This window comes from Apodemus sylvaticus, chromosome 12 (genome assembly GCF_947179515.1).
Source record: "Apodemus sylvaticus chromosome 12, mApoSyl1.1, whole genome shotgun sequence".
Classification (NCBI taxonomy): Eukaryota; Metazoa; Chordata; class Mammalia; order Rodentia; family Muridae; genus Apodemus; species Apodemus sylvaticus.
Window position 1 is genome coordinate 22434661 of NC_067483.1, and position 19859 is coordinate 22454519.

General features: G+C 33.7%; 1 protein-coding gene across 1 annotated transcript in view; it reads right to left on the reverse strand.

The window, feature by feature from the left end:
- Positions 1 to 275: 275 nt before the first annotated feature.
- The window catches only part of Cdh19 (cadherin 19), a 119951-nt gene continuing 100367 nt past the window's right edge, over positions 276 to 19859 (reverse strand). The window contains exons 9-12 of the mRNA XM_052201029.1: positions 18335 to 18456; positions 13032 to 13149; positions 5322 to 5573; positions 276 to 1698 (exon numbers count right to left, since the gene is read on the reverse strand). Of these exons, the coding sequence (XP_052056989.1) occupies positions 1208 to 1698; positions 5322 to 5573; positions 13032 to 13149; positions 18335 to 18456 (983 nt within the window). The 3' untranslated portion in view covers positions 276 to 1207. The remainder of the gene's footprint in view (positions 1699 to 5321; positions 5574 to 13031; positions 13150 to 18334; positions 18457 to 19859) is intronic.

A 19859-nucleotide genomic window follows, 5' to 3' on the forward strand; every position in this document is an offset into this window, starting at 1 on the left:
GAAAAAAGGACACATTATACATTTTAAAACCATTGTATTCCATACATTATTTCCAATTGAAATATCAAATTTGAACTCCATCTTGATTTGGATATGATAAAAAGCATTCTTTAAATGTTAGTTAAAACTATTGTGTTTTATTACCAATTACCACATAGCCTAATTTACCCTGAAGTTTTATGACTGGCAGCTTAGTTCCTCCATAACGTTTTAATGAAAGGTTTTCATTCCTTCTTATTCTAGTTTCTTATTTTTAAAATGATACTTGGTAACAGAAAAAAAAAAGGAAGGGACTGGCATCATGTTTTTCTTTGCATGAATAGTGATAGACATTGAAGGTGATTATAATATTTGGGAAAATTATAATTCAAATTTGAATCCAATAGATCTCTTATTTAGCTATCCCAATTTTAATAGAAAGCAAACTGAACTTAAAATTTTTGTACATTCCATCAATTCCTCTAGTGAAAATTTAACCACAAGTAAATGTTGACATATATTTGGTTATTGTAATTTTATATGAAAAGTATACTCATTTGGAGTTGCTAAAAAATTATCTATAAAGTCCCCTAAGCATTTCTCTTGGTTTCCTTCTTTGTGCAAAATCAGAGTAATCAAACAACACAAGTTACTATATAGCTCCTATTAATTCATGTATTAAATAGAGCCAAATTTGGAGTTTTAAAGAATAATCTCTGCAACCATTTTAAAAGGTTCCTAATACTGCATGCGATCTCAATCAGAAAACTGGTTATTCATATAAAGGAAATATTTATATACCTTTATGAAACCACACAGAATTCTCCTTGTTAAAATTCATCTCTACCCTGTATCAAGAGTTTAGTACATATAGAGGCTTCATGCTTTGTAAAAGAATGAATAGATGGAAAATTAGGAGGATAGCTTTCCTTGAGACATTTCTCATTTTGTCCTTCAAAATTGGTGAGAATATACATTGGATTACATATGTGACCATCTTGGTGCTGTAGTACTCATTCTTTACAGCGATATATCAATTCTGATTGGTCGCATGCCTCCCAATCTCTGTGTAGAGTAGGAAATCACTATAAGTGTGTACTTGAAAAGATCATAATTCTACAAATCAGATCTCCTGCCAGCAGAAATCCAGAGTAGGAAACTCTCCCAAAAGCCTGTCATTTTATGTAAATATACCTTAATATTTGTTGCGTGGTAATATTGGAAAGCTTTAATTGTTGGATTGCATTGCAGAACCAAACATGCATGCTAATCTCTTAAAACGAGGTCCCAGGTCATTAAGGTAGTCAAAGTCATCCTCCTGATCAGCGGCTCTGGACTCCAAGGAGCTCAGAGAGCCAGCTGATGACCCTGTGCCCTCATAAGCAAATGTCTGTAGTGAGTCAAAGGGGGGAGCACATGGATCTGTGTTGGCTTCTTCAAGCTTCTCTTGGATAAATTTTCGAAATATGGCGCTGTCTGGACCCACCTGCAGGGACTGCCTGTACAGGCTCCTGATCTCTGCACTCTTGCTCCTCTGTAGCTTTCTTTCTCTCATGACAGTACTCTGTCTCAGCTCTACAATATCAAAGGCTTCTGAGTCTTCTTCCCCACCTCCTTCATCGTCATAGCAAAATATATTCTCTCTAAAATCTTCAGTTTTCTCTGGAAATAGGGTTTCCTTTCTTTGATGTTTCAGAGCAAGAATCAAAAAGATAAACCCTGAAGAAAGGACATATAAAAAGAATTAAATCATGGTGCATAATACAAATTTTGTAATCTTTTTCCTTGATATATTCAAGACATCACCCTAAACACAAAGATTCTAAAGAAGTAAGTAATAATTGGAAAATAATATGTGAAATATTGCCATCATTATGGCTGCTGGTTTAAAGGTATGTGCAATGAAAATAGCGTGAACTATTTTGGATCTTGCTCAAGTTAAAACTCTAAGTGGAATTTAATTTTGTTCCAATATCAAACATAACAAAGTGTAATAATTGAATATTTTCCAATATAAAAATACTTTGAGAACAATGATCCAGGTTAATGAAAGCTCAGACAGGAATCATTCGACATTCTTTGAAGCAAAATCATGATACAATTACTTTTGAAGTTAGAATTAAAACATAATTATATAATATATATTATATGTAATATATATTATATAAAGACTACAATGTGTATATGTGTGTGTTTGTGTGTGTGTGTGCATGTGTGTGTGTATGTGTAAACAATTTACATACCAGACTTTGTTACAATCATATATTATCATTAATGGTCTATCAAAACTAAGAAAAAAAGTAAAGAAGTATTATATAACCACCTGAGCCATATTTGTGAGTCATACCTTGACATTGGTCAAGAAAAATCCCTGGCTTTGGGCTGGAATCTGCTATTAGGGCATAATAGGAAAGTAGGTTAAGACAGGAATTTTTATCCTTGGGTGGATTGCTAAGAGAATACTTGATGATGGTCAAGGTTAACTTCTCCCAGATAGCCAGGATCCTGCTCCACCTAGGGTGGAGTGCTCAGAGTGAAGGTTAAGCTCATTGTTCCTCCAGGTCTCTGAATTCCTGAATTAAGCAGGTAACCCACCCAGGAGCCAGAGCAGTTGAGACCAGAACCTCCAGAAGAAGCTAGACAACTTCCACCAGAACTCAACCCAGAGTCTTGGGGGAAGGGTTTGCCCAAATTGTTAAAAGGTCTGATCTCCATTAAAATTTCAGCCTTATACAGTGAAACATTGTCCTGGCCCTCCTTCATTTCACCCCTCTTCCATTCATCCTTTAGCTTCTGTTCCAGCCACCCAGTTCATAATAGCTGCAGGAGGCTACGGAATACAACAACTACCAGAAGAAAAAATATACCAACATGCAAAACAATATGAAAGGACATTCTTATTTGGATTCTGTGATAGGAGTAGATTCAGAAATTCAAAATTATTACGTATCTAATCATACTACCAATTAGTCAAACTCAGTAGCTTCTATTGGAGATAATTTTTAATATATATAGAACAATTTTAGAATGCACAGTTTTTGAGTTTATGTTTGGGTATCAACAATAATGAATCCTTCCTTAGCTTTGGATATGATTTTCCTCCTCAATATTTCATATTAAACCTTGTTAATAAATATGAAGTGATCTTATTAAAATTATTGCACAGAGATTTATATGGGTTCTGTTTCTTGCAAAAAATTGAGACCTTACTCAAATACTGTAGAAAAAGAAGACATTGTAGTTGTTCAAACAGAAATCATGAAATTGACAGAAATTACTATGAACCATTACATATTGATGAATTGTACAATGTGGAAAAAAGTGAATAAATTCCTACAACATATAATCTATCTAGACCATATTTTGGAGTAATGAGAAATCTTCAGACTAAATAAGTAAAAAGGAGATTGGGTAAATATGTCTACCAGGAAAAATAAGAAAACTCAAGGACACCATGTTTTGGACTGAATTCTACTAAACAGTTTAAAAAGATACAATACAAAGAATTCTCCAAATCTTTATAGCATTCATAAAGAAATACTAATTTGATTATTGTTACATGAAAGGAATGTCAATCAATATCTGAAATATTTTTGTATATATTTATTTCTGTAAAATGTATGTGAATGAGTGTTGTATCTGATGATTTGTTAGTCAATATACAGGTGCTTGAGGATGCCAGAAGAGGGTATCAGAACTCTATGTGGCCAGAGTTACAAGTAGCTCTGGGGATTTGTATGTACTAGAAACTGAAACTCTACAACAATGCCTGAGTGCCAGTGCTCTTAACTGCTAAGCCAACAATATAGTTCAATACTCCTAAACTTTTATGTGCACTCTAACCACATTCATGCTACATAAGTCTATGGAATCAAATTACTATAGGTTTGTGTGTGTGTGTGTGTGTGTGTGTGTGTGTGTGCATGCGTGTGTCTGTGTGTCTCTCTCTATGTGTGCATGTGTGTGTGTGTGTGTGTGTGTGTGTGTGTGTGTGTGTGAAGAGGGAGAGAGAGAAAGAGAGGCAGGTGTTATTTGTTGAGAGCATTAAGAATGGAGGACTTTCCTATTAGATGATGACTGGGCATAAAGTTAGTTCTTTCACTCAGAAAGATAGAAGCTAATTAACAGCCTTGCAATCTTTGTAATCTAGGGGGTGGGGCAGGTCATATCAAACATCTATGATCAGGACTAGACTGCTAGAAATCTAAATGACACTTATAATACCTTTAACTTTCCCCAAGCTCCCACAACCAGAACCAGAGTTAGAAAATAGCCCAAACACCTCCTATCTGATTGACCAAGACTCCCAAGGACCTTAAGCTAGGTTACGTAGCCTATTTCTAGAACCAATATTATTGGGAAAAATAGCATGTGTGCACAGCTGAGTTTTGATGTTATTGTGCTTCCTTGTGTAGTAGTGAAACCAGGAAACATTTTTTCCCAAATTATACTATGTTTAATTTGCCACCCCAAACCCACATGGTATCAAATCTCTAGAAATTGTGACTCAGATTGACAAAGTCAATTTGATCTGAATTTTTATTCTTACCTCTTCAAAGTTCATTTTCCTGACTGATACCTGCAGCTGCTATCAAAATTATTGACTTTCAACTATAAAGAAAATACCTTTATAGCATTAATGATCCCATAAAACATTGTATTATATTTAAGATTATTTAGAAAGAATGAATTCTGAATCCTTCTTGCATTACTTGGTATCCATAGTTAATAATAAAGTATTAGTTATTTAAAATAATTAAAATAATCATGTGCCTGCAACACAAAAAAGATTATCATAATTATGCTAACTTCATTCATATGATCATTCTGCAATGAAATATTTTAATGCATCTTCAAAATATTAAGTTTTCAAATAAAGTAAATTAAAAGTATAAAGTGAATAGATTTACTACATTAAAATTGAAATAGTTGCCATAAGTATAAATAAAATTTCAGATACTGTACTTCAAAGCAATTGAATAAAAAGGACTTCCAAGGAGGTTAGAGAGATAGCAGTTAGCACTGGCTGCCTTTTCAGAGGTCTTGAGGTCAATTCCCAGGAACCACATGATGGCTCACAACCATCTGTAATGGGATCTGATGCTTTCTTCTTGCTTACTTAAAGATGGTAACATGTAAACATATACATAAAAAGGACCTTCAAAAAATAATTTTCTAATGCAGCATTTATTAAACCAACATTTAATAAAGCCAGCTATATTTTTAAATGTTAAACATATTTAGATAAATAAACACATGAAGAGCATTTTTTGTAATTATCTCCTTTACATATTTATAGTGATTCTTGCAAGTTAAGGTTTGTACCATTCAATATGACTTACCAAATATTACCATGACACATAACAGGATGGCAATTATTACTTCTGTTTTGAATCCCATGATAAAGAGAAGTCCCTTCTTAGCACAAGTCTCTGTGTTTCCACTGTCTCCACAGTCACAGACTTGTATAGTGAGAGTGTTTGTGCTTGTAAGAGATGGGATTCCGTTATCAGCAATCAAGATGATCATGTAGAAGACAGGCTCTTCTTTAAGGCTAAAACCAGTTCTATTACTCAGAATTACAGCTGTGTTATCTAAAACAGAAACCAATATTCACAACATTTTTCAACAGTATAAAAAATCTGTAAAATATAGGTGCTATGCACAAAGGTGTTTAAGTATAATCATATCTGTGCAAGAAAAAAACCAAGTCTTATTTTAAAATATCCAGCACAAAATCATTATATATATACATATATGAATTACATAATTAGATTAATTATTTGAATCAGTTCCAAAGTTCCTGGAAAATATAAGAAGAATAGTGCACAGGAAAGAAAATATGTCTCTACTTAAGCATAAGTATTGGTAGAAACTATAAGCATTAAACCTATAAAAAGGTTCTTAGTATATTTGAATGAGTTCTGCTGATTACTCCTTTCACAAACACAGAATATGTACAAGATTTTCAGTAACCTAGTTTCAAAAACAAATAATCTTAAATAATAAATGTTCTAATTAGAAAAAGAAGTAATGCAATTTTGGAGGAAAATCTTATTTGAATATTCATTTTACTGTAACTTTACCAAGTCAAATTTCAGATAAAATTTGAAAATATGTTTTATTCCTTTGTCATTTTATTTCATTTGCTAAGATAATAATTCTATAGGAATTAGCAAAACTTCAAACTATTAGTAAAAATGAACAAAATTAACAATTAATTTTTTCATGTATCTGAAATTTTCCCTAAATCCTAAATACTCAGAATAACATTTGCATGGTTTTATCCTCTCAACATTGGAGATTTCCTTTTCTAGTTTTTTCTATTGGTTTGTTGTTGTTGTTTGTTTGTTTGTTCATTTTAACATTTGAATCAACTTCTGTGATAACTAATCTTGCTTTTCAAGTTGACATAAAGGGTACCTCAGTCAAGGAGTGCTTCAATTAGCTTGGTCAACTGCCATGACTATGGAATGTTATCTTTATTGCTAGTAGATGTCACTACTCACATCACTATTAGGCAGATGAGCCTTTGGTTTCTAGAAAAGAGTGTCTAACAAGCAAGAGAAAACAAGGCAGTGTGCCATGCTCCTCTGTACTTTCTGCATCAATCTACTTCACTGACTTCCACCAAGAAGGACTGTAAGGCAAACAAACTCTTTCCCAGCCAAGTTGGTTGTAGTCAGTGTTTTATCACAAAAAACAAAAAACAAACCAGTACGCCTGATTGCCATAGATTATGTTTGTATCCATTAAACAAAATTGATAAGAAGAAAACAAGATTCATTTCATTCCAAGTATGTATCAAATTCATAAATTTTACATATAAAATAAAATATACACCTATATAATGGGCAAAATCTACCTACTGATAAGGAAAAAAAGGAAAAGAATACTTTTTTTTATAATTTATCAGTCTTTTTTACAAGATCACTTAGGACCTTGCCCTCCAGGGTTCCTCCTGCACACAGGAACTGAGAAGTACAGACACAGCCTTCTGTGCACCTATCCTGCTAGGAGAAATCTGCTGTGCAGGGAGTCCTGCAGTTAGAAGTGAGGCCACTATATTCACTACTGTAACTGAGCAGGCTGTTAAAGCCAGGAATACAGAGATCACCTAAGTGTAAGATCACTTTGCACTTGGTCTGCAAGGGCCTCACCTGCACCTAGGAGATGGACAGCCCCACAGCACTATGTAACAGGGGAAAGCCATTCACTCAGGAGTGCTGAGATAGGCTTGTAGGTACACAGGAGGGACATGCACCAGCCAGTGACAGCAGGAACAACAAACTCCAGAAATAACCAGGTGACAAAAGGCAAACGTACGTACATTACTAACAGGAATGAAGGCAATATGGTACAATCCAAACCCAATTCTCCCACAACAGCAAGTACTGGATACCCAACACAGCAGGAAAGCAAGATTTGGATTTAAAATCATGGCTCATGACATTGATAGAGGGCTTCAAGAAGGACATAAATAATTCCCTTAAAGAACTACAGGAGAACACATGTAAACAGGGAGAAGCCCTTAAAGAACTACAGGAAAACACAACAAAACAGGTGAAGGAATTGAACAAAACCATCCAGTATCTAAACATGGAGGTAGAAACAATAAAGAAATTACAAAGGAAAACAACTCTGGAATAGAAAACCTAGGAAATAAGTCAGAAGTCATGGATCCAAGAATCAATAACAGAATACAAGAGATAGAAGAGAGAATCTCAGATGCAGAAGATACAATAGAAAACCTTGACACAACAATCAAAGAAAATGCAAAATACAAAAAGCTTCTGACTCAAAACATCCAGAAAATCCACAACAAAATGAGAAGACCAAACCTAAGGATTATAAGAATAGGAGAGAGTGAGGACTTACAACTTAAAGGTCCAGGAAATGTTTTCAACAAAATTATAGAAGAAAACTTCCCTAACCTAAAGAAAGAAATGTTCATGAACATACAAGAAGCCTACAGAAATCCAAATAGATTTGACCAGAAAAGAAACTCCTCCTGTCACATAATAATTAAAATGCCAAACGTACTAAGCAAAGAGAGAATATTAAAAGCAGTAAGGGAAAATAACAAATAACATATAACCATAGACATATCAGTATTACACCAGACTTCTCACCAGAGACCATGAAAGCCAGAAGAACATGGGCAGATGTTATAAAGACTGAAAGGGAAAAAAAATGCCAACCCAGAGAGCTATAGCCAGCAAATCTCTCAATTACCATAGATGGAAAAACCAAGTTATTCCATAACAAAAACAAATTTACACAGTATCTTTCCACAAATCCAGCCTTTCAAAGGATAATGAATGGAAAACATCAACAAAAGGAGGGAAATTACAAACTAGGAAAAGCTATAAATTAATCATCTCAACAAACCCAAAAGAGGATAACCACACAAACATAAAAATTACATCAAAAATAGCAGGCAGCAACAATCACTATTCCTTAATATCTCTTAAAATCAATGGACTCAAGACATAGACTAAGAGACTGGATACATATACAGGACCCAAAATTTTGCTGCATACAGGAGATGCATCTCAGTATCAAAGACAAGCAACACTACCTCAGAGAAAAAGGCTACAAAAAATTTCCCAAGCAAATGGTACTAGAAAACAAGCTGGAATAGCCATTCTAATTTCCAATAAAATAGAATTTCAACTAAGAGTCATAAAAAAAGACACAGAAGAGAACTTTAAACTCATCAAAGGAAAAAACCTACCAAGAAAACCTACTAATTCTTAACATCTATGTTCCAATACAAGGGTACCCTCATTCGTAAAAGAAACTTTACTAAAACTTAAAGCACACATTGTACCCCACTCAATAATTCTGGATGACTTCAACAGCACACACTCCTCAAGGGACAGATCATGGAAACAAACTAAACAGAGACACAGTGAAACTAAGGTAAGTTTTGGAATAAATGGATTTAATAAGTACCTATAGAACATTTCATCCTACATCAAAATGAATATACCTTTTTCTCAGCACCTCATGATACCTTCTCCAAAGCTGACAAAACAGACCTCAAGAAATGTAAGAAAATCAAACTAATTCCATGCCTCCTATGAGATCACTATGGGGTAAGGGTGGTCTTCAATAGCAAGAAAAACAACAGAAAGCCCACATTCACATGGAAGCTGAACAATGCTCAACTCAGTGATTCCTTGGAAAGAAACAAGAAAAGAAATCAAAGACTTTTTAGAATTTAATGAAAATGAAGGCCCAACATACCCAAATTTGTGGGACACAATGAAAGCAGTGTGAAGAGGAAAACTCATAGCTCTGAGTGCCTCCAAAAAGAAGCTGGAGAGAGCATACACTAACAGCTTCACAACACAGCTGAAAGCTTTAGGAAAGAAAGAAGCTAACACACCCAAGAGTAGTTGGCAGAAAATCATCAAACCAAGGGCTTAAATGAAACAAGAAGAAACAAACAAATATACAAAGAATCAACAAAACCAGGATATGGTTCTTTGAGAAAAATCAATAAGATATTAGGTAAACCCTTAGCCAGACTAGCCAGAGGGCAGAGAGACAGTATTCAAATTAACAAAATCAAAAATAAAAAAGGGATAAAACAACAGAAACTGAAGAAATTCAAAAAATCATCAGATCCTACTACAAAAGACTATACTCAACACAACTGGAAAAGCTGGATGAAATGGACGATATCCTAGACAGATACCAAATGCCAAAATCATTTCAGGATCAGATGGACCATTTATATGGTCCAATACCACTAAGGAAATAGAACAGGTCATTGACAGTCTCCCAACCAAAGAAAGCACAGGACCAGATGGTTTTGAAGGTCTATCAGACCTTCAAAGAAGAATTAAAACCAATATTCTTCAAACTATTCCACAAAATAAAAACAGAAGACATACTACCCATCTCGTTCTATAAAGCCACAATTTTCCTGATACCAAAACCACACAAATATCCAACAAGGAAATAGAACTTCAGACCAATTTCCCTTATGAATGTCTGTGCAAAAATACTCAATAAAATTCTTGCCTTCCAAATCCAAGAACTCATCAAAGCTATCATTCACCATGATCAAAAAGGGATCCAGGGATGGTTCAGTATAAGGAAATCCATCAATGTAATCCACTACATAAACAAGCTCAAAGAAAAAAAGCACATGATCATTTTATTATATGCTTAAAAAGCATTTGACAAAATTGAGCATCATTTCATGTTAAAAGTCTTGGAAAGAACAAGAATTCAAGGCCCATACCTAATCATAGTAAAAGCAGTATATATCAAACCAATAGCCAACATCAAGCCAAGTGGAGAAAAGCTTGAAGCAATCCCACTAAAATCAGGGACTATACAAGGCTACCCTCTCTCTCCATATTTATTCAATATAGTATTTCAAGTTCTAGTAGAGCAATTAGACAAAAAAAAAAGGAGATCAAATGGATAAAAATTGGAAAAGAAGTCAAATTATCACTATTTGCAGATGATATGATAGTATACTTAAGTGACCCAAAAACTCCAAGAGAACTGCTAGAACTAATAAACAACTTCAGCAAAGTGACCTGATATAAAATTAACTCAAGCAAATCAGTAGCCTTCCTATACTTAAAGGATAAACACGGTGAGAAAGAAATTAAGGAAACGACTCCATTCACAATAGTCACAAACAATATAAAGCATCTTGGTGTGACTCTAACCAAACAAGTGAAGTATCTATATGGTCAGAACTCTTCAGGTTTTTGAAAAAAGAAATTGGTGAATACCTCAGAAGATGTTAAAAGCTTCCATGCTCTTAGATTAAGAGGATTACTATAGTAAAAATGGCCATCTTGCCAAAAGAAATATTCAGATTCAATGCAATTCTCAACAAAATCCCAACTCAATTCCTCATAGAATTAGAAAGAGCAATTTTCAAATTCATTTGGGATAACAAAACACCCAGGATATCTAAAACTATTCTCAATAGTAAAATAACTTCTGGGGGAATCAGTATCCCTGACCTCAAGCAGTACCACAGAGCAATAGTGTTAAAAACTGCATGATATTGGTACAGTGACAAGCAGGTAGATAATTGGAATAAAATTGAAGACCCAGAAAGGAACCCACACACCTATAGGCACTTGATCTTTGACAAAGGAGCTGAAAACATCCAGTGGGAAAATGATAGCCTTTTCAACAAATGGTGCTGGTTCAATTGGCAGTCACCATACAGAAGAATGTGAATTGATCCATTCTTATCTCCTTGTACTAAGCTCAACTCCAAGTGGATCAAGGACCTCCACATTAAACCAGACACACTGAAAATAATAGAAAAGGAACTGGGGAAGAACCTAGAGCACATGGGCACATGGAAAATTTTCCTGAACAGAACACCAATAACTTATGCTGTAAGATCAAGAATTGACAAATATGACTTCATAAAATGACAAAGTTTCTGTAAGGCAAAGACCACTGTTAATAGAAAAAATGGCAACCAGCAAATTGGCAAAAGGTCTTTACCAACCCTACATATGACAGAGGGCTAATATCCAATATATACAAAGAACTCAAGAAGTTAGACTCCAGAGAGCCAAATAACCTTATTAAAAAATGGGGTACAGAGCTACACAAAGAATTTTCGCCTGAGGCATATGATCAACAACAAATGTTTAACATCCTTAGATATCAGGAAAATGCAAATCAAAATAACCCTGAGATTTCACCTCACACCAGTCAGAATAACTAAGATTAAAAACCCTGGAGACAGCAGATGCTGGTGAGGATGTGGAGAAAGAGCAACACTCCTCCACTGCTGGTGGGATTGCAAGCTGGTACAACCACTCTGGAAATCAGTCTGACAGTTCCTCAGAAAACTGGGCATGATACCACTGGAGGACCTCATTATACCACTCCTGGATATATACCCAAAATATTTCCCATTATGTAATAAGAACACATGTTCCACTTTGTTCATAGTAACCCTATTTATAGTATCCAGAAGCTGGAAAGAACCTAGGTATCTCTCAATAGAGGAATGGATACAGAAAATGTGGTATATTTACACTGTGTGATACTACTCAACTATTAAAAACAATGAATTCATGAAATTCTTAGGCAAATGGGTGGAACTGGAAAATATTCTTCATGAAGTAACCCAATCACAAAAGAATATACATGGAATGCAGTCACTGATAAGTGGATATTAGTCCAGAAGCTCAGTACCCAAGACACAATTCACTTATCAAATGATGCCCAAGAAGAAGGAAGGAGAGGCTCCTGGTCCTGGGAAGGCTTGATGCAGACGTGTAGGGGAGTACCAGGACAAGGAGGCTGAAGGGGATTAATTGGGGAACCGGGGGAGGGGAGAGAGCTTATTGGACTTTCAGGGAGGGGGGATCCAGGAAAGGGTAAAACATTTGAAATGTCAATAAAGAATATATCCAATAAAATAAAAAAGCAAAATAAAATTATCAGTCTTACTCAAAAGAAGCAGGAAAATTGCTTTCCCAAGCAAAATACTAACATTAGAGTACTTATTTTTCCAATTAATAAACAACTTTTGTGTTTTGAGGTAAGAAAGATATTTAATATTATGTTTATATAACATAATCATAATTAAGTCATGCTAATTTCATTGTAACTTACATATATGCCATTACTTCTTCATTTTTACTTTGAAAATTAACTTTAGTTTGATAATTGACTCTGACAATTATGGGAAGAAAGGTGATGTCACAACCATAGAAATATTTGAGAGCTTTTCAGACTGTCTAGTATCTCATAATCTACTGTAGATTCCTATTTTAAATTTAGGTGTAATAGAACAAATGCATAGCCTTACATAAAGAGGCACAGTACTTACATCTCTAGCTCCCTCAACTCTGCTTTTCTAATTTGAAGAAGTATAAGGAATAATACAACTGGTGTCTTTCAAGTTCATTTTGATATCATTTTCTCATTTAAGCCAAGTACTGTTTTGTTTCTCAGTATTGCAAGAATGATAAATAATGTTAGAGAAACCCATTGGAATAAAAAATCATTGATTGCATCAAATACCCTTAAAGATTCGTTACCTTGATTGTCTGTTAGCATAAAACTTGAGTTGTTTGTGTCTTCCACAGAATGATTAAAGTAAAAATGGTGATCTTCTATGGACTCATCTCTATCGATTGCACTGATGATCTGAATTATCTAGAAAAATATAAAGAAAGCCAATTGCTATTATTTAGAATTGTAAATTGAGCAATGCTATTGTTACTTATACTTTTACTTAATTTTCTTTTCTTTTTTTTCTTTTTGTTTTTTTGAGACAGGGTTTCTCTGTGTAGCCCTGGCTGTCCTGGAACTCACTCTGTAGACCAGGCTGGCCTCGAACTCAGAGATCCACCTGCCTCTGCCTCCCAAGTGCTAGGATTAAAGGCGTGTGCTACTACTGCCCAGCTTGACTTAATTTTCTTAACAACATTATTAAAGATAAGACACACCTATATATCTTTCTTACATACTTCTTCCTTCTTAGTCTTCATCTGATTGCCATTCATTATAATTTACAGATGCAGTCATGATGATATAGACTTCTTTTATATATATATAGTTTTGAAGAGTTATTAGCTTACTTCCTAAAGTAACGAGCTTTGTAATTGATTTTCAGAAAGGATGTATTTAAAGCTTACAGGCAATGTATAATTAATTGCCTTTGACCCACAAAGATGATCGGCAAAGTCTTACCAATCAAATAAGTGTCATTATGTATGTCAGATCATAAAACTGTATAGAAATTCAGATGTAAGCATATTGATTCTCAATTAATTCTTATTAATAAACATAAAAATATGAGGACATGTACATGTTATTATATTCAGAAAAATGATATTCTAGTCATGATCACACATTCAGACTATGATTAATTATGAAAATTTAAATAAATTGTTTTCTATTTTCTATAATCAAAATGCCTTAACAGTGTTTTATATGAAATGTTCCTTGATTTTTAGTTGAGAGATCTAAGTTATAGTTCAAAGAACAGTTATTTCTAAACACATATGAAGAGTACAATGAAACCAAAATGATTGGTATATAATATGTCCATGCTGAGTTATATTTTCTATATAATTTGTTTCAGATTAAATCATAATTATTTAGATATATGATAGAAAAGTTTTATTAAACTCATATGTATGCATTTACTCTCAGCAATAGAACAGTAATGAAGACAACTCTTATATCCTGAGAGCTCATTGTCAAAACTTGCTTACATGATGAATATTACTTACATAATGAATATTACATGATGAATATTATTAAAGTCTGAGTCTTTAACATTTTCTCCTGATATTGAGACTTATCTTCTGACTACTCTAAACATTGTGAAATAATCTCATGGTGGGTTTCTTTTTATTGCCATTATGAGTATAAAACAAACAAACTAAAACTACAGATCTGGACTCTCAAACTTTTGGGAGTTCTTAGTCTTGTTTGGTCTTATTAGTGAAATAAGTTACAAACAAGCTCAGAGTGAAGACCAAGTACACTGCTCCTAAAATTTAAAAGAGAAATTATGGAGCCTATAAGGTGAAAATCCAAGAAGCTGCCTGGATGAGGCAGAGAAAAGAAACAAAACAAAACAGCAATGTCAAAACACCCAAATAAACAAAAGCACAAGATCTTTTAGGTTTGGGTGACAAAAAGCTAGCAGGTGCAATAATGGAGCTCAACATAGAATTATAAGGCAGCAGCAGGGGTTAAGGAGGGTAGTTTTCACAAGTAAGAAGGTTCAGTCAAAGATACATGCCAAATTGGCCAGTTGCTGAGAGAAAAGGATCAAAGCCAGCAGACATCAACAAAGGAAGGACAGTGGCCCCCTTCTGAACACTAAATCACAGAGCATAGATGACTCCACAATGCTCTTTACATTAAGGAAACTATCTTTTGGCAAAGGTAATGGACATTGCTTTACTAAGAGAAACCATTTTCTTTCACCTTTTTAAATTAAATTGAAAAATGTAAATTGCATTTTTGCAATGTTGATATGTCTCCCATACTCCCATACATTTAACAAACATGGGCTGTCTTTCACAAGTACCTGGAACACATTAATTCCTTTGAAATATAAACATAAAATGTTAGTACCTTTCTTCCCAGGACCCATGGTACCCTAACTAATGTTTAAGGATTCATTAAGTCCCCAGTTGCAGTACCTGTTGGGATTTCTCCACTACAGAAAAATGGAGAATCTAGGAATCCTTTCCACTGTTAATTAAAATTGCAAATCCTTTTTTCTCATCTGTTTGCTTCTTAAGTTTTTAAAATTATTTCTTTATCTTTTTATATTGCATAACTTTCTCTTTTGCTTTCCTTCCTGCCATATAATGTCAAATTTATGGCCTCTGTTCAATAATGCTTAGTATTTACATATGTATGTGTGTGTGTTTATATGTTCAGAAATATGTATGTACAATTCCCTCAGTCTACATAATGTTACTTTTGTGATTTCAGAGTCATCTAAAGAATCAGGTAGCAGACTGGTGCTCTTGCTCTTCCCTGAGAATAACTGTTTCCCTGCACTCTCAAGTGTTTCTTTGTAGTCTGTAGTTCTTTTTGCAGGGTCAAGTTCTTATATAATTTCCTCTGTCCATATCAGAATGCCTATTGTTGATGTCCATGTCAGCACAAGTTTTGGCACTCATGTTGGTAACAGGAATATATATCTGCTGTGTGGTAGGAATATGCATGTGCCATGGCACACATCTGGAGGTACATATTTAGATAAGTATACACAAACATACTCATAGTTCACATGTTTGTGACTTAACTTGAATTATAGATTTATTAACCATTTTTAACTGCTGCAAAATATAGCCAGCCCTATATTTTTTGTTTCTTTCTTACACATTATTCTTTATTAAATATAGAATCTGATATTTCTATAGTATATTGTGTTAGCTATGAATATTTAAGATTTGCAAAATATTCATTGTTAAATTCAGTAGAAACTTTAGTTTCTCCTAACCTATGAGAAGGAAATTAACAAAAAATATTCCTTCTCTACCACCTAATACTTTATTTGGTTTCTGAGTTACCACACTCTGTATCCCTAATGTTTTTACATCTGTTTATCCCTGTCTTAATTTCAAGACCACATAGTTTTTAATATCTCACAGATGCCTGATATATTTAACTTTATCATGTCCACCATTGACTTTTCTCTTTACATCCAGGATATCAACACAATTTAAAATTTTAATTTAAAATTACACAACAATTTAAAATTTCACAGCTAAAATTTTTATTTCTTTACCTTTCTTCTCTCATGAATGTCTTTAACCAGGCAAGACACAGTTCTTGTCTTGACATGCACTGGATGAACACTTTGAAGTCATTTTTAATGCACACATTCTTGCTGCACCATGATTACAATGCTTTACCAAAATCTCTTCTCAAATTGTTTCAAGAAACCTATTGCTTCCATTACCTACTTCAATATCTTCCTATTCAAACATCTCTTCCACCCTTCCCTCATATGCTGATAAGTAGAGGGTATGACTTGCTGTAGAACTCTTCTTTGACACATCAATATTTAAGTGCAGGTTCAGACAACAATACAAAATATTTCCATTATTCTTTTCTAAACCCCCTATTGATTTCAGAGCTTATTCCAAGAAGGAAAAAATGTGGGCATTAAACTCACAAAGTGGCTTGAACTGTGCTGTATGTCTAGGATGTACTCCAGATTCTATTAGGTGTTGGTACTGTCCCCCACATGTGGGTCCTCCTCTGTAACAGTTTCCCACCTATTCTACCTTCTGTCAGTGTCAGTCTAAGACTACTTACTTTTCCAGTCCCCTGGATTAAAGTAGAGTTCAATACTCTCCTTTCTCTTTCTGCATCATGACTTTATTAGAATAGTCTCATCCTAGTGGGAGTTTCCCTAAATATATTATGTACACCCTGATTTGATTTTTCAGTAGCTAATTGCCCCCTTTTATTCCCAATTACTCACTGCTTTTGAAAATATTGTATGATATGCTTAAACTTTTTCTTGTTGTACTGCTATTAGAAAGGATTCTTGTTCAATATTCAAAAATATTAATATTTACTATCACCAGAACAAAGATTTATAATTACATATTATAACAGTCATAGAAATTCATAATCCTGCATTAAACTTTAAACATGAGATCAGTAAATATGTTTCTCTGCTTTGTATTTTTTGCATCTGGTCAAACATACAAGTTTCTTTCCTTGACTATATAGTTATTTCTATATGATTTTCTTCATCTAACAGGTATCAATGAATTAGCTGAGAGTTTCTAGGGCAGAACTTCCAATTAACTAATTGTCTCTTACTACATCTTCATATTACTGCTCAGGAGTCAGTGATGTTTAGAATTTCATCTTATTTTTTTAAAATAATATATCATACACTACATTAATCCTAAGTTTAGTCCTTACCCTCTGATCTGTTACACACATTCACTGGACTCAGATTTCAAGTGTTAGGATTGCCCTAAAATATTTAAAATTACAAAAGTGCCACACCACTACAACTGCCTCGACTCCTCTATATCTATCACATATATTCAGTTGTGTGTTCACCTGAGAGATGAAATTCTGGAAGGGAAGGCCAGATGTGTGTCCCTGTTAGTCTTTCATATAGTATGAATGGAAATGTTACAACTGTGTCAAACTATCTCATGTAGTTATATGTATTGAAATATGCATACTTATTGTTTATATCTTATATTCTAGTATACCGGATATACTTACATATAATTGTATATTATATTGTTATGTTATATATCAGATATATAATATATATTATATATCTAATATATGTGTTTATAATATATGTTTTGTACATACATAATATATTTATAATTGAAAATCTTCATCTTTATAAACCTGTTTCACATGCAATCTATATATTGCTATATTTTATTATTTATTACATCATTATGTTAGAATCCTTAAATATATTTTAACTTAATAGAATGAGTCATTAGTACCTTGGAAATGAAAAAAAATCTGTGGAAGTATATTTTTATATGTTTTATCAATCAGTTATTTCTGCCTCTTGCTAGATTGCTTTGTTCATAACAAAGACTTAAGTTTTGATGAAGTAAAATATCATGGTAGAGTATATATATATATATATATATATATATATATATATATATATATATATATATAGAGAGAGAGAGAGAGAGAGAGAGAGCATATGCATATATAAAATGATTTATAGCTGAAATTGTTTATTTTTTGTAATATATAATATGGTATCCTTTGTTGGCATTTATTATATATTATTTTTAGATAATATAACATATGAAATGCTCTGTTGCTCAGAGTTTGGTGATCTATTATGATCTCTTCTTACCTCACCAGATTCAGCATTTTCACAAACATAAGTCTCATAGAATTGCGAGAACTCAGGAGCATTGTCGTTAATATTAAAAACTTGTACAAAAACATGAGCTGAAGAGATCTGTTGTATATTGTCTGGAAATTAAAGATATAGAATGCAATTAATTACATGTTTATTAAAAGTCAAACAATAAATTGAATTAGAGGCTTGTTACTTACTAACTTACAATCTTACTAACATTTATGAGCTACTGGAAGTCTTTGTAGTAGTCCAATGTATTACAATGGGAACAGGAATTAATAATTTGCCAGTGTTTCAAATTTTCAGACTTGTACTATGAGAACACTTATATATGCAAACTACCTGAGAAAGATCCTAGCATAACTCAAATCTTTTATAATGTCATAGCAATCATATTATGGAATACTAAAATTAAATCATAGATTATAAAATGTAAAGGAATAAACAATACAGAACAAGCATACAAAAACAGAAATAATTAAAAATGAGTCATTTAAATTATAAAATACAAAGCATTAAACAATGATCTTTAAAGATCGCTGTGTATTTCAAAATACACTGTTACTTTTATTTTATTTCTAACTATTTGATGGCAAAGAGTTGTGGATGAACTTATATAAGACATTTCATCATCAAATGCAATTAAGGCAGGAATTCAAACAGGACTATGACATGGAGGTTAGAACTGATACAGGCAATGGTTGTACTGGTTGCTACCTTGCTCTTCGTTAAACGTAAAGCATGCTTTCTTGTGTCACTAAGAACCACCAGGCCAGAGGTGGCACCACCCACTATTATCTGAGCCCTCCCACATTAGTAATCCATTAAGAAAATGTACCACAAACTTGTCCACTGAACAATCTGCTTGAACACTTTCTGAATTGAGTTCTCTTTTTCCATGGTGACACTAGCATGTCTCAAGTTAAAACAACATTGGCCAATACATGTGGTAAACATTGATTACTAAGCAATGTACATAGTTTCAGGCTTAAAAAAAAGTTCTTGTCCTAATTGAGTTTGGCAATATGAGACCCTTTCAACCTGAATTTCTGGGTAAGTAGCCTCTATATGATTCACTCTTGTTCTGGAGCCAGCAATGAAAGAGATATTCAGGTAAAGGTAAATAAGAAAGGATAAAGCATTTTCCAGAAGGCTTAAACCTAGGGATATGCAGAGAAACCGTTACAAGCTTAATTGGGAGAGTCTACTTGAACATCTCTGAGATTCATGTTATATAAGTTGGAGGGCATAAGAGTGAACAAAGAACAGGGGACACATGGACAGGCAACCTGGGCTACTAAGGCCAACTGATGTGTTTATAAAAGATTAAAAGAGGGTGGTATGTTCTATGGCAGTGTCGGGGGGGTATGCAGGAAGGGGGTGTCTCAGTGAGCCTATGTCAAGACATCCCACACAATGATATAGTATAGAATAGAGTTTATTCAGGGCATGAGAATGGGAGTTAAGAGGGTCGTCGAGGCAGAAAAAGGCAGAGAGAGTGAGTAGAGAAGTACAG